We start from the raw sequence: 15807 nt of genomic DNA on the forward strand, positions 1-15807 counted from the left end.
GCGTTCAAGCACAATGGAAAAACCATTTTTGCCATTAACAACCCAACCTTCTGTATGCATCCCCAATATAGTGCTCAAATTGGGCCTATGGTCATCACTTTGTTACATTACCATGGAGCTGTTAACATCATTGTAAATAGTCCGATCTCAGGATCAGAACTGCAGAGTTATGTACCGCAATTTGGTTACAAAGTACCTCTATTACTTGAGCATTATACTGAATTGATGGACAGTTTTAAAACATCAAAACAACATTACTACGAGTTGGAACAGAAATCTCTGGATCTGGTAAATGGAATTGATTACATTTATGTACCTCCATGGAGGGATATTGGCTTAAACTTTGAAGTTCTACCATGGATCGGATAATTTTGCATATATTGGTTGTCAGTCAGTTGGTTATAGTTATGTATTTATTAATATTACAACGTCGCTATAAATATGATTGCCAAAGCTAAACTGCATAAACAAGTAAAAGCTTTGCAAAGAGGAAAAAGTAAATTTTGTTTAATTGTAGGTGGAAAGGTACGCTCACTAATTGCTCAAACGATCGGCAGAAGGACTGATGGAGAGACCGAAGATAATATTTCCTTCTCTACGAGAGAAAAGATATTAAAGGGAGGATTGTAAGAGGTCATTGACCTGGGGATAATTTAGCTGACCTCAGCAAACTGCAGAAGGATCTTTGACTCCAGAACAAAGGGACATTGCTAAACCATTTAGCATGATCAAATACTGATATTTATACTGTTCCACCCCATTATTGTGCCCTATTATAATAAATAATCAACAAAGCCAAGGGCATAAGTTGCTGAACTAATTAGACCACAGTAAATTGTGGCCACAATGGACAAGGTCACCCACCAATTGATTAGATGACTGTAGCCACTCGAAACCCTGCCGACATGAAGAAAGGAACCCAGGTGCAAAGTATAAAAACCTGTCAGTTTAAAGCCAGGGAAGGTGAAGGACAGGAGAGAGAGAGAACAGAAGAAGAAAGGAGAAGAAAGAAGACAGCTGATCTGCAGACAGGCGCAGAAAGAAGAGTTTGGCAGGTCACGGTCTCCACGGAATCTGCTTCACCAACAGAAGACTGACCGGGTGGGTGATAATGAGCATACCTGAGCACTGTAAGTAAATTTTGTCTCTTGTGGTTTTACTCAATAAAGAACATTGAGAACAGGTTTGCAGCCAAATTCTGGTATTGGTGTGTCATCTTGTAATTCCAATGTTTAAGAACTAAAAGAGGGGAATTGAACAGCTACACATCAGGGGCATGTAATCCAGGGGATTTGGCCACAGCTCAGGAATGTGTTGCCCAGGGTGGGGTACAGGAATTCTCCTCACAAGGGCACTGAGACCTTGGTGAACAATGGGACAAACAGTGTATTTCCTTAAACAATGTGGTTTAAGGATTGAGAAAAAACAGAGGGGATACTGGGGAGGAAGGGGAATTTAATGTCAAATCAGATACAGATACAGATAGAAAATTAAAAAGAGGAAAAGAAAAAACTGGATTAAAAGAGGGAGAAAAGAAAAAAAATCATTTGAAAATTTGACATTTTTAAACTTTTCAGCAACAATTCACTATCTGAAGGAATGAGAGTCCACACTTTGAATTGTTGCTTTCTGGACAAGAGAGGTTGTCAATAGGGTACTTAAGCAATTAGTTAATGAACTTAACTTTCTATGCCAAATTTATTGGACAATTAAATGCAACAACATAAGGGCGAAAAGCTGTTTTTGTGGTGTTAACTTCAGACAGGTGCAAATTGGCCAGCAACTTGTGGTAATTTGCAATTAATGGGATCTCCTGTTCACCAGTTTTCTGGCTGATTTACACATCAATAAGAGATTCTGTCATTCACTTATCGTTAATTTTGCAGTAAATTCCATTCTATTTAATTTTGCAATTTTAAATGAAAGGTCCTGTAAAACTGTTGACAAGCATACATCAACATGCTTATTAGTCACACTGCACACAGCCAAATTCCACAAGCTGATGGAGTAATCTACCTAGTTTGATACTGTCACTAAAGATTTTGATTTTTTGTGTTTGAACTTATAATTATACTTACCAAGACTGTTAGTGAATTGATTTGATTCTTCACCAAAGATATAATCTTCTAGCCCTGGAAACTGAATAATTGATTGTTAAAGGCAAATTTTTTGGCAACATGTTAAAGAGATATGATTAACATATAACTTTGGAGGGAAAAAAAGAAAAGACATCCCTATATATCCAAAATAGTCTTGAATGCTGATGTGTGCTCATCACACTTTCAATTCCACTGTTGAAAGTGTCGAACATATATAAAAAGAGAAGACTGTTTTTCTCACCTTGGCAAGCATTCAAATATTAATATCTAACTAAACAGAATTATTTTTTAACTAATCTCAGTGTATGTTATTTACAGCAATTCGAGCTTGTAGCTTTAAAGGGACAGATTAGGGACCTATCCTGCCAACAAAATAATATCTTGTGCATTACAATTCTGCAGCAAGAAACTCACCTCCTGACTTACATATCAGATACGAACAAGGAACAGGAATAGGCCATTCAGCCCTTTGTGCCTGCACCACCATTTAATACAATCTTGGCAGATCTGATAGTAACCTCAAATCTGCATCCCACCTACCCCCAATAATCTATCACCCCCTTGCTTACCAAGAATCTATCTACCTCTGCCTTAATAATAGTCAAAGATTCTATTTCCACTGCCTTTTCAGGGAGAGAGCTCCAAAGACTCACAACCCTCTTGAGAGAAAAAGTTTCACCTCATCTCATTTTTAAGTGGGTAAGCCCTTATTTTTAAACAGCGACCCTAATTCTAGATTCTTCCACAAGCGGAAACGTCGTCTCCACGTCCACCCTGTCAAGACCCCTCAGGATCTTATATATTTCAATCAAGTCGCCTCTGACTCTTCTAAACTCAACGATACAAGCCTAGTCTGTCCAACCTTTCCTCATAAGACACCCCATCCATTCCAGGTATTAGTTTGGGAAAACTTCTCAGAACTGCCTCCAACACATGTACATCCTTCCGTAAATAAGGTGACCAATACTGTCACAGTACTCCAGATATAGTCTCACTAGTGCTCTGTATAACTGAAGCATAACCTCCCTACTTTTGTATTCAATTCCCCTTGTAATAAATGATAACACTCTATTAGCTTTCCTAATTACTTGCTGTATATGCATACTAGCCTTTTGTGATTCGTGCACTAAGACACCCAGATCCCTCTGCATCTCAGAGCTCTGTAATCTCTCACCATTTAGATAATATGCTTCTCTTTTATGCTTCCTGCCAAAATGGAGAATTTCATATCTTCCCACATTATTTGCCAGATCTTTGTTCATTCACTTAACCAATCTATATCTTGTTGTAGCCTCCTTATGTCCTCTTCACAACTTACTTTCCTACCTATCTTTGTGTCATCAGCAAATTTGGCAACCATCCCTTCATCTACCCCTTCATCCTAGTCATTTATATAAATTGTAAACAGTTGAGGTCCCAACACTGATCTCAGTGGCACGCCACTTGTTACATCTTGCCAACCTGAAAAAGACCCATTTATGCCTAATCTCTGCTTCCTGTTAGTTTGCCAATCTTCTATCTGTGCCAATATGTTACCCCCTATACCATGAGCTTTGATTTTCCGCAATAACCTTTATCAAACGCCTTCTGGAAATCTAAGTACAGGACATCTACTGGTTCCCCTTTATCCACAGCACATGTTACTTCCTTAAAGAACTCCAGTAAGTTGGTTAAACATGATTTCCCTTCTCAAAGCCTATCCACCATCTACAAGGCACAAGTCAGGAGTGTGATGGAATATTCTCCACTTACCTGGATGAGTACCGCTCCAATAACACTCAAGGAGCTTGACACCATCCAGATTTAAGCAGTCTGCTTGATTGGTACTCCATCCACAACCTTAAATATTCGTTCCCTCCATCACCACCACACAGTGGCAGCAGTGTGTACCATCTACAAGATGCACTGCAGCAACTCACCAAAGCTCCTTTGACGGCGCCTTCCAAACCTGTGATCTCGAACACCGAGAAGGACGTGGGCAGCAGATGCATGGGAACACCACCACCTGTAAGTTTCCCTGCAAGCCACTCACTATCCTGACTTGGAACTATATCGCTGTTCCTTCACGGTCACTGGGTCAAAATCCTGGAACTCTGTGCACTGTGGGTGTACCTACACCACATGGACTGCAGCGGTTCAAGAAGGCAGCTCACCACCACCTTTTCAAGGGCAATTAGGGTAGGCAATGAATACTGGCCCAACCAGCGATGCTCACATCCCGTGAAAAGAATAATGCAAAGATTTCACATGAAGATAATAAAAAAAGTACAGTGGTGGCCAATAGTTAGACAGCAAGAATCCCACCAAAACCCGCACAGAACTCACAGCTGATGAATTTTGCTGAAGGAGTTTTTAAACTCATGTTATGCCCCTCATCAGCATATTCCAGGTGCCTAATACCTGTTTAAGGTAGCCACCCTAGAGCCTGAAAATAGTCCGAGGCCAATATCGCATTGGATGTTTCCTGGGGCAGAAATCTCATTCCTGGATCAGGGCCCCGGCATTGCGGAAATTTCTATGTCCTACCCCGAATCACATCAGCGTCAGACATCCTATGTGATTTCTGTAGAAATGGTCAATTAGTGGCCAGGTAGCGAGCTAGCTGTCTAATTAGGATCAATGGTTGGGCTCCCAATGCTGGAGGGCCAATGTTCTATTCCAGAAAGCCATTTGGCAAAGGATGATACTGCAGCCTCAGTATTTACTGAGTCATACATTTAGTTGTAGCGTGGAGCATTACCAACATGTATTTCTGAACTCAACCACACCACAGTTTCAGTAAGTATCTCTTTATATGTGCTCAGGTGAAACCCTAATTAATGTCCTCCACCTGCATGTAATTAAACATGGGCAGAAGGTGCATGGGAACACCACTACTTGCAAGTTCCCCTCCAAGCCACACACCATCCTGACTTGGAATGAGATCACCTTTCCTTGATATAGTTGATATATCATTAAGAGCCAATAAGAGACCCTCCAGCAATGATACATCAGCAGCTCCACCATCCAAAGTGGAAGCAGGTAAGAGAAGGCACTGCACAATGGGGGTTCTCTCTGAAAAGCAGTTAAAAATTTTCACATTAAAAAGACCATCCTGTATTGGATGGCCAGTGGCCGCATCTGTGGTCCAATAGCCATGCTGGGAACAAGGGGTTCCTTAGTGGCATGGAACGCTGCTCCCCCACCCCTCCCAGTCTGTCACCAAGAGGACACTTCATTCGCCTGGCCATGTTCCACCTCGGGTCCCGCCTTCGACAGGAATCAAAAATTCTGTCCCAGGTGCCTTTTGGTGTAGGGAATATAAGCTTCCCAAGGTTGGGCTGAAGGAAATTTTGAAATAAAACAATGAGAGCCTCATTTGGCAATTGCTGCTACCCTTGACCTGTCCACGATTGATGCTGATGCACGCTGCCTATAGTGAAAATTCCTCCATTCCTTGAAGCAAACAGCCTTGCTTGCATGAACTCAGGAATTAATCAAATAATTGTGTCCAGTTTTAAAGTGTTCATTAACTGAATTCACACCTTTCAACTCATTAACGAAACACACAAGTACAGATTAATGTCATGTTCCGCCCTATTGGGTACATTTTTCATCTTTACCACTGCACTAATTTTTATTTACTAATAATTTAGCCTGCAACTTGAAAATCAGTCTTGTTTGAGCCAGGCCAGCCAAGAATGGAAATTTGCTGGAGTTGAGAGCCAGTTTAGGCTTGTTAGGGAAAACAAATCCACTGACCCCAAACATTGTCATTTACTTAAAGCAGGATCTGGAGAGGCAGGGGCTCCTAAGTTGGACTCCAGAGAGATCTGGCGTAGGGTGAGCACAAATACACTTGGTGAAATTGGTTGGCCTAATGGTGGTTCTTGGGTCAACTGGGAGAGTCTAGGCCAGGACTGAGGCCTGAATTTCTGAAGAGAATACAAATGTAACTTTCCCTTCTCCAAGGGAGCTGCCAATTTTAGTGGGAGCAGGGAGGCTGTAAACCCCCTTCCCTCCCAACACAAGCAATATTCAGCCTTCACTAATGGTGGATGCCCTAGATGTAGCCCTAGTGGCTGGGCCTCCACTGGAGGGAACTGAAATTGTGTGACCCCGCCCACCCCTCCCTCCCAACCTCATCCCCCAATACTCTTCTCTGCAGCAGAGTTCACAGTTAGGTGCAACTGCAATACAGATCCCATGGCTACTGGTCCACAGGTTTCCAATGCCATTGTGTTTATGGATGTAGACCTTCATCCCACCATTGCACTCTGAAAACGTACAGGAAAATGGTGCTCGATAGACGTATTGGGTCTATCAATATTACAATGCTTGCCTATTCCAGCGTATAAAAACAACTGTTGAAATGGCAAGAGTTTGTCCACTAGAATCTTGAGTTTATTTTCTGGAATATAATGATAATGCCTGAAGGCCAATGTTCAGTTAATAGTGCAGCGTGTGGCTGCTGGCACATATTCACAGCGCATTAAGCTGCTAATGCTCTGTGCACACTATGATGGGGTTCATATCACAAATTCCCACAAGATGACCTTTCAGTCATGCCACGGTGGAGAGATAATTTCTATAATAAAAGGAAAGAAAAAAATTAAGCCACCCCACATTGCTCGGGTATTCCTTCTGCCTGCCCATCTCCTCAAATAGTATTCCTGCTAATGGCATCAGATTTAATGGGAATGGAAGCACTTCAAATTGAGCACGGCCTTTATAAACAGCCAAATCCAGAAGGTGGTCAATTGTTCTAGCGTAAAATGGTATGAAGAAGATTAATCCTAGTAAATCCCAAAATTCCAGTGCCAATCACCATGGCTGAGAGAGACCTGATGCATTTATTTCAAAGCTATGATGTTTTTAATATTCTGTAGCAATTAATCAGTATATGAGGCTTCCTACCCAAACTTATGCTCGTTCTGTTTTCATAAGAAAAAATACAAATAGCCAGTGTACTAACTGAGCAATAGAATAGTGGCGACATCACAACTGTCCAGATTCAGACTAACTATTTTGAGAAAGGGAAGGCAGCATTGTGAACAAATATGCTCTTATTTGCTTTTTTAGTTCATGGCACTTACTTTCTTTCCAATGTCATGTTTGATTACTTCTTGAACCAATACATCTGCTAGTGTTTTGAAATCACTAACAAATTTCTTATTTTTTTCATTCCCTTTCTTTTCCTGTACCAACAGCTGGAAGAGTGCCTCCTCTTGCTTGCAGGCACGAGCAATGTTTGCAGACTTTTCCGAGGCATAGACGAGGGCAGTCAAAAACTCAGACATTTTGAAACCCGGATGTCAATGTGTGATCACCTAGAATGAAAAGAAATGCAAAAACTGCCATTACTTACAGATAAAGCATAGCTTGTCTACATGTAGAGGCATGCTCATCTGTACACATTACTCAGAAAATATAGAATTCACTCACTTTGAAGCAGTCACATGTGGTTGAATTGTTTGAAGAAGTTTGCAATATTAAGACTGATTCCTGGAAGGCAGCCAAATTCTCTGGTGTAAACTATGAAAACTCGTATGTCTTTAGATCCAATGGCAACATCAACATAATGTATGCTTCCATTAGCATGGTACATTATAGGTGATTATGGGAATAATTGAACCAAGGCGTTTGTACTTACTCGCTTTGGGGGTGCCATTACTATGGTTATGGCTATGGCATTACTGTGGAAAACATTTGCCATAAATCAATAACACAGTTGGAAAAGAAACTAAAATGATAACCATGGAATTACAGAATAATTAGAGCACAGAAGGAGGCCATTCAGCCCATCGTGTCTTCTCTGGCTCTCTGAACAAGCAATTTACCAAGTGCCATTTTCCCCTCCTCCTCCCCATAGCCCTGTACCTTCCTTTTTCAATTAATAATCCAAATCCTCTCGGATGCCTTGATTGAATCTGCCTCCACCACTCTCAGGCAGTGCATTCCAGATCCTAACTACTCACTGTGTGATCAAGTTTCTCCTCATGTCTCCATTGCTTCTTTTGCCAATTACCCTAAATCTGTGTGCTCTTGTTCTTGATGCTTCCACCAATGGGAACAGTTTTTCCCTATCTACTCTGTCCACACTCCTCATGATTTTGAATACCTCTGTTAAATCTCCTCTCAATCTTCTCTTTTCCAAGGAAAACAGTCAAAAGCTCTCCAATCTATCTACATAACTGAAATTCCTTATTCTTGGAACCATTCTCGTGAACTTTTTCCACACTCTCTCTAATGCCTTCTCATCTTTCCTAAGGTGTGGCACCCAGACTGCATGCAATACTCCAATTGAGGCTGAACCAGTGTTTTATACAAGTTTAAGATAACCCCCTTGCTCTTATACTCTATGCCCCTATTCATAAAACTTAAGATACCGTAGGCTTTATTAACTGCTCTCTCAACCTGTCCAGCCCTCTTCAATGACTTAAGCACATATATATCCAGGTCCCTCTGCTCTTGCATCCCCTATAGAATTGTACCTTTTATTTATATTGTCTCTCGGTGTTCTTCCTACCAAAATGGATCACTTCACACTCCTCTGCATTGAATTTCATCTGCCACTTGTTCTCCCATTCCACCAACTTGTCCATGTCCTTTTGAAGTTCTATACTATCCTCCTCAGGTCACCATGCATCCAAGTTTTATCATCCGCAAATTTTGAAATTATGTCCTGTACACCAAGGTCTAGATCAGGCTTGTCCAAGGTACGGCCTGTAGGCCGGATGCGGCCCTCGAGGCATTTTCATCTGGCCTGCCAGGTCGTTGGACTCAACTTTCTAAGAGTTCCCGGACAGAATTGTGAAAAATGCTGAGAGCCTGCTCATCCAATCACAGGCTGATTTCTCCATGCATTGGCCGGTGATAGGCTCACCAGTGTGAGAGAGCGAGGGCGAGTGTGCGCGAGGGGGAGAGCGAGGGCGAGTGTGCGCGAGGGGGAGAGCGAGGGCGAGTGTGCGCGAGGGGGAGAGCGAGGGCGAGTGTGCGCGAGGGGGAGAGCGAGGGCGAGTGTGCGCGAGGGGGAGAGCGAGGGCGAGTGTGCGCGAGGGGGAGAGCGAGGGCGAGTGTGCGCGAGGGGGAGAGCGAGGGCGAGTGTGCGCGAGGGGGAGAGCGAGGGCGAGTGTGCGCGAGGGGGAGAGCGAGGGCGAGTGTGCGCGAGGGGGAGAGCGAGGGCGAGTGTGCGCGAGGGGGAGAGCGAGGGCGAGTGTGCGCGAGGGGGAGAGCGAGGGCGAGTGTGCGCGAGGGGGAGAGCGAGGGCGAGTGTGCGCGAGGGGGAGAGCGAGGGCGAGTGTGCGCGAGGGGGAGAGCGAGGGCGAGTGTGCGCGAGGGGGAGAGCGAGGGCGAGTGTGCGCGAGGGGGAGAGCGAGGGCGAGTGTGCGCGAGGGGGAGAGCGAGGGCGAGTGTGCGCGAGGGGGAGAGCGAGGGCGAGTGTGCGCGAGGGGGAGAGCGAGGGCGAGTGTGCGCGAGGGGGAGAGCGAGGGCGAGTGTGCGCGAGGGGGAGAGCGAGGGCGAGTGTGCGCGAGGGGGAGAGCGAGGGCGAGTGTGCGCGAGGGGGAGAGCGAGGGCGAGTGTGCGCGAGGGGGAGAGCGAGGGCGAGTGTGCGCGAGGGGGAGAGCGAGGGCGAGTGTGCGCGAGGGGGAGAGCGAGGGCGAGTGTGCGCGAGGGGGAGAGCGAGGGCGAGTGTGCGCGAGGGGGAGAGCGAGGGCGAGTGTGCGCGAGGGGGAGAGCGAGGGCGAGTGTGCGCGAGGGGGAGAGCGAGGGCGAGTGTGCGCGAGGGGGAGAGCGAGGGCGAGTGTGCGCGAGGGGGAGAGCGAGGGCGAGTGTGCGCGAGGGGGAGAGCGAGGGCGAGTGTGCGCGAGGGGGAGAGCGAGGGCGAGTGTGCGCGAGGGGGAGAGCGAGGGCGAGTGTGCGCGAGGGGGAGAGCGAGGGCGAGTGTGCGCGAGGGGGAGAGCGAGGGCGAGTGTGCGCGAGGGGGAGAGCGAGGGCGAGTGTGCGCGAGGGGGAGAGCGAGGGCGAGTGTGTGCGAGGGCGAGAGTGTGCGTGTGAGAGAGAGAGGGCGAGAGTGTGCGTGTGAGAGAGGGCGAGAGTGTGCGTGTGATAGAGGGCGAGAGTGCGTGTGTGCGTGTGAGAGTGCGTGTGTGCGTGTGAGAGAGAGAGGGCGAGAGTGCGTGTGTGCGTGTGAGAGAGAGGGCGAGAGTGCGTGTGTGCGTGTGAGAGAGGGCGAGAGTGCGTGTGTACGTGTGAGAGAGGGCGAGAGTGCGTGTGAGAGGGCGAGAGTGCGTGTGAGAGGGCGAGAGTGCGTGTGAGAGTGAGAGAGGGTGTGCGCGAGAGTGAGAGAGCGTGTGCGCGAGAGTGAGAGCGCGTGCGCGCGAGAGTGAGAGCGCGTGCGCGCGAGAGTGAGAGAGCGTGCGCGCGAGAGTGAGAGAGGGTGCGCGCGAGAGTGAGAGCGCGTGCGCGCGAGAGTGAGAGCGCGTGCGCGCGAGAGTGAGAGCGCGTGCGCGCGAGAGTGAGAGCGCGCGCGAGAGTGAGAGAGCGTGCGCGCGAGAGTGAGCGCGCGTGCGCGCGAGAGTGAGAGCGCGTGCGCGCGAGAGTGAGAGCGCGCGAGAGTGAGAGCGCGTGCGCGCGAGAGTGAGAGCGCGTGCGCGGGAGAGTGAGACAGCGTGTGTGTGTGTTTAGGGGGAATACAGGAAAGATTAATTGAGAAGGAATTACTTAAAAACCCAGCCAGTCAGTGCCATCAAGTACATTAACAGTTAAAGGTTACCAGATGAACTTTGCACACCCTTAGGGTCTGCAATCGCCAGAAAGGCCCTGGGAGCCAGACTGGAGACAGAGAAAAAAAACATGATAGGTTAAGTGTGCTCTTCAACGGATAAGGGACAGCTGGTACCAGGTCAGATAGTGGGAGAAGGCTCTGCCTGGGTGAAAGGGGGTGTATGTATCTGGAACCAGAGATATCTGTTAATGTAAACCTATATGCTGATGATTGGAATTTGAACAGTGACCTTGTGCGTGACCAGTGACCTTAAATATGCTGAATATTTGTGATTTAGCAGAGTGCTACCTCAAGCTGCTTTGAGGTGGTTCTCTCCCTGCAATTGCTCGAATTAATGATTGTAACCAATAGCTGAGCATCCTGCGGTTCATTTGTCAAAGATACCACAACAGTGTGTGTGAGAGAGAGGGCGAGTGAGTGAGTGAGAGAGTGTGTGTGTGTGTGAGAGAGTGTGTGAGAGAATGAAAAAGAGTGTGTGTGTGTGTGTGTGTGTGTGTGTGAGTGCGCGCGAGTGAATGTGAGTGAGAGAGAGGGAGCGTGCACGTGTCAGATACAGGGCGAGCGTGCACGCGTCGGATACAGGGCGAGTGTGTGTGTTTGTGTGAGAGCGATGGGTAGGAGTTTGTGTCTGGCTCACTCCAGTCAGAGAGTTCTCATTCATCTCACTCCGCACACAAACAAGCACTCTTACCCACTCTCACAGTGAATGAGGGTGATTAAGTGAGCACCCTGAGACTGGGAGTGAGCTGGACACACACTGTCACCCTTTCACACTCTCTAATGCCATCTTTATTTGTTATTCATTTTATAAATGATCAATTTATTGTTGTGACTTTTTTGTGCTCAGCAAGTTCTTTTCATACGTCAACTTTTTTTTTGAAATTCATGCTTAATGTTGTGCCAAACCTTATCTTTCCGAAATTTGCTCATCAGTCCCCTCACATGTCAGAAAAATTGAAATGCGCCACCCACCCCCCACCCACACCCCCCGCCACCCCCCCACCCAAAACGCAAAAAGGGTGGACAAACCTGGGCTAGATCATTAATGTCTATCAGGAAAAGCAAGGGTCCCAACACCAGTCCCGGGGTACTCAGCCACAAACCTTCCTCCAGTCTGAAAAACATCCATTAACCACTACTCTGTTTCCTGTCACTCAGCTAACTTTGTTTTCATGTTGCTACTGTCCCAATGATTTCATGAGCTATAACTTTGCTCACAAGTCTGTGGTGCAGCACTTTCTCTAATGCTTTTTTGTAAATCCATGTACACACCAATAGCATTACCCTCATCAACCCTCTCTGTTACCTCTTCAAAAAACTCCAGCAAGTTAGTTCAACACAATCTTCCCTTCACAAATCCCTGCTAGCTTTCATTAATCAACCCACATTTGTCCAAGTGACTATTAATTTTATCTGATTATTTTTTTTCTAGAAGCTTCACCACCATCGAAGTTAAACTGACTGGCCTGATGTTTACACAAGGCAAATAAATTATAAATTGTATCCAACGTGTTGTCTAATGTGCAAAAGTTAGCAGCTTCATTTATATCTTTGAACTTCAGCCACATTGTTACGCGAATCTCTGAGATAGATAAAAAAATAAAGTAGGGGATCATTAAGCGCCTTCAGAAAGAAGCTGCTAAACACAGATGTTGCCTGCTCTGTATGAGGAGATAGTGATGGTTGCTAACATAAAAACTGGTTATATTTTTCATTTGAAACTATTTAAGCTGATTATATTTTGAGTTCTGATTGAATGTTAAAGAGTTCCCTAAAAATAATCAATCATGTAACGATCGTGTAATAGCTGAATAAACTCATTACCCGTTCGCTAATTATACAAACCCTTACAGTTCAATGAGCAGGGAGATTTTCTAAATATATCAGTGATGAGGTCCTTATGGATTTGAACTACTATTTTACAATTAAGAAACTAGGATCTATTTTATCCATGGTGTAAATCACATAAAATGGTACTTATTGTAAACTCAAGCATTGTTTTTCGTAAATGCTTACAGTATTATCTGAAGGTGTGTCTTCATGATGGCCAAGTGCTGCTTATATACATAGTAAAAGTGCACAGAAGAAAATCTTGTTATGCATTTATTTTAAGAAAGAATCTTTTTGCAAACATGGTGTTTTCCTCAATTTAGAAACATATCAAAAACAGTGATATTACTTTCTGCCAGATGTGATGTTAATTTACAAACAGAGGTTAAGCTATACAGGGGGTACTTTGCCAAGTGTGCTAAATAAAAAGGCCATGATAAACCAACAACAGGTGAAACAGTTTTTATTTATCCAAACACACGCAAGGAAAAGTATGTCCCAAGACACAGCAGGTCAAACTGTGTGAAGCAAGGTGCCTAGTTTACAAGGAATGACCATCTCCCTGTCATTTTTAAGCTGATCCCTACACTCACCCAGACACCACCGAATACTTCATAGGAATTAACTGCTTTGTGGTGAATTCTGCATTCAAGATGTGACAGCAGCTCTCACTAAAAGCCAAATCAATTCATTTTACCACATGAACCAAGATAGCAAAAGCAAAGCAAGCCAGGCATTATTTCACTTTCCCAAATGAACAAATGAACAGTACCATAGCGGCTACATTACTGGACAAGTAATCCAGAGCTCTGGGCTGACTCCGGAAAGGCAAGGGATCTGCACTGTACCTCAAATCCCCTCTGATAAACTCAACCTCTGCAAATTTATAAATATACACAAACAACATTTGGAAGCTTATCCAGCAAGCTTTTGGAGTGCTCAATTGTTACTTCTGATCCTTGAACTGGACAACTGCTAAATTTTCCTGTGAAACATGCATATCAGAGACAAAAACAAAAATTGCTGGAAAAACTCAGCAGGTCTAACAGCATCTGTGGAAAGAAAGGCAGAGTTAACGTTTCGAGTCCGTATGACTCTTCTTCAGAGCTAAAGGGAAGTAGAAATGTGGTGAAATATATAATGTTTAAGCGGGGTGGAACAGGTGAAGCTGGATATTTTGCCTTTATATTATGAATATCAGAGATCTGGGACTGGAGGTTCAAGTGACTATATTGCAAAAATACTTCATTGGTTCCACAGCGTTTTGGCACATCACAGAGTTGTGAAAAACACTGTATAAATGCAAGTTCGTTCTTTCTTTAACAGGGTAAGGAAGATGATGTTAAATAGCAAATTGCAAAATAAGCTGGCAGTGAGTTATAGGAGGCAATTGTAACCCACTTGTTTCGAAGAGAAGCCTGGAAGGACTTTTGCCCCCTTCATCGTCAATCAGGTTAACACCATTTTACCCTATTTCTTAAGGACATTGTGTTTTCATCCTTTTGAAGTAGCCAAGGTTGACTCCTCTTTCTTTGTAATAAAATAACAAAATGCAGTTTGTAATGATAGAACTTTTTTTTAAAGTCATCTTCTCCATGTATAGAGGTGTCTATATACATGTGGCCTTTAACCACCATAAAATTTCTTCAACATGTCTTCCTAGCCATCCATGAACTATACTTCTATACACCAGTGGGTACTTCTTACCCTAGTGTCCATGCTCCCCCAGGGAAGGGGCTCGAAGTCAGGCAGGACTGTTGCAGCTGAAACTCTGGAAACACTTACTGGAGTGGTGATACCACAACATCCCCACTGCTGTGCTTATGTTTTTGCTTTTGGAAGCACCTTTTGAAGTCCTGATGATGAATGCTGAGGGAAGTCAGAGGAAATAGCAAATGCTCTGATCATAATCTATCAAACATCCTCAGATACAGAAATTGTGCCAGAGGACTGGAAAGTTGCCAAAGTAACATCTCTGTTTAAGGAGGGAGAAATGGAAAAAAACACAGAATTATAGTCCAGTCAGCAAAACATTGGAAAGTTTCTAGAGGCCATAAATACATGTTAAAATTAATACTGTACTCGCTTAAAAAATACGGATCAAAGATAGTCAGCATGGATTTGTAAAAGGCACATCGTTTCTCACAAATAGAAACTGAAGCAGAAGTTGTGCATATGCAATTCCATTGTTAAATTAATTAGGTGGCCAGCTTCAAACTGGTACATTTTTTCCAAATTCTTCTGTACCAGTGTTCAGAGCCAGAGGGCAGAACTTTTTGCCCTGCAGGCGGGCGCATGCCCGATCCAAACAGGAGTGAAAACGTGCGCGATGACATCAACCAAGCATCCCAATGTCATCGCGCACTCTCGTGATCTTTCAGTTGGCGGGCACACGTGAGAGGCGACAGTGCGCCCGCCAACAATTAAGAGGCCTATTAAAGCCCTTAAGCAATTAATTAAATTGCATTTTTCACTGCCTGCTCAACCGTTCAGCTAGCGAGCAGGCAAATAGGCCAGGTGGCCTTTGTATTTTTCACAAAACCTCATCCACGGGCAGGGTGAGGTTTCCAATGGTTGCTAAAAAAAAAAATTAAAATGTTTTGACATCCTTTTTTACATGTCCCTCTTCAGGTGACTGAGTCACATGTGGGGACATGTTTATATCATTTGTAATAAATTTATTTTTGTATTTAAGAATCTTCAGCCCCTCCAAGGGAGCTTTATGCCTTTAGGGGGCTTTCAGTGTGTGCTCCCTGGCGCATGCGCACACTTCAGCTCCTCCTGCCCCCACCCTGGCAGTGCTGAGGCTCTTAGCGCACATTTCACACTGGCTGGCCGTTAATTAGCCAGCCAGCATGCAATCGCGATCTGAGCTGGGTCATGGGCGGCGGTCGGTCTCATGGCCGTTCCTAGGCCCGCCCGCTGCACCCACCCGATAAGGGGAAAATCCTGCCCAGTCTTCTTATTCATATTGTTAGGAAATAGAGATAGTTTATGTAAGTCGTGTGTGTATATGGGGGTGTTAGGAATAAGATATATCTTTAAGTTTAAGTTTAATTTATATTTTTTCTATTTGTGGGTTAAAAGGTGAGACCTGGGATCTAGTTTCAT

General features: G+C 44.8%; 1 protein-coding gene across 2 annotated transcripts in view; it reads right to left on the reverse strand.

Moving 5' to 3' along the window:
* The window catches only part of LOC144686547 (inositol polyphosphate 1-phosphatase-like), a 70505-nt gene that overhangs the window by 35629 nt on the left and 19069 nt on the right, over nt 1-15807 (reverse strand). The window contains exons 2-4 of one of the 2 annotated variants that reach the window (XM_078551875.1): nt 14404-14671; nt 7175-7408; nt 2079-2139 (exon numbers count right to left, since the gene is read on the reverse strand). In XM_078551875.1, the coding sequence (XP_078408001.1) occupies nt 2079-2139; nt 7175-7378 (265 nt within the window). In that variant the 5' untranslated portion in view covers nt 7379-7408; nt 14404-14671. The remainder of the gene's footprint in view (nt 1-2078; nt 2140-7174; nt 7409-14403; nt 14672-15807) is intronic. The other variant, XM_078551874.1, reaches the window with a different exon arrangement.

This window comes from Cetorhinus maximus, chromosome 11 (genome assembly GCF_964194155.1).
Source record: "Cetorhinus maximus chromosome 11, sCetMax3.hap1.1, whole genome shotgun sequence".
NCBI classification, from domain to species: Eukaryota; Metazoa; Chordata; class Chondrichthyes; order Lamniformes; family Cetorhinidae; genus Cetorhinus; species Cetorhinus maximus.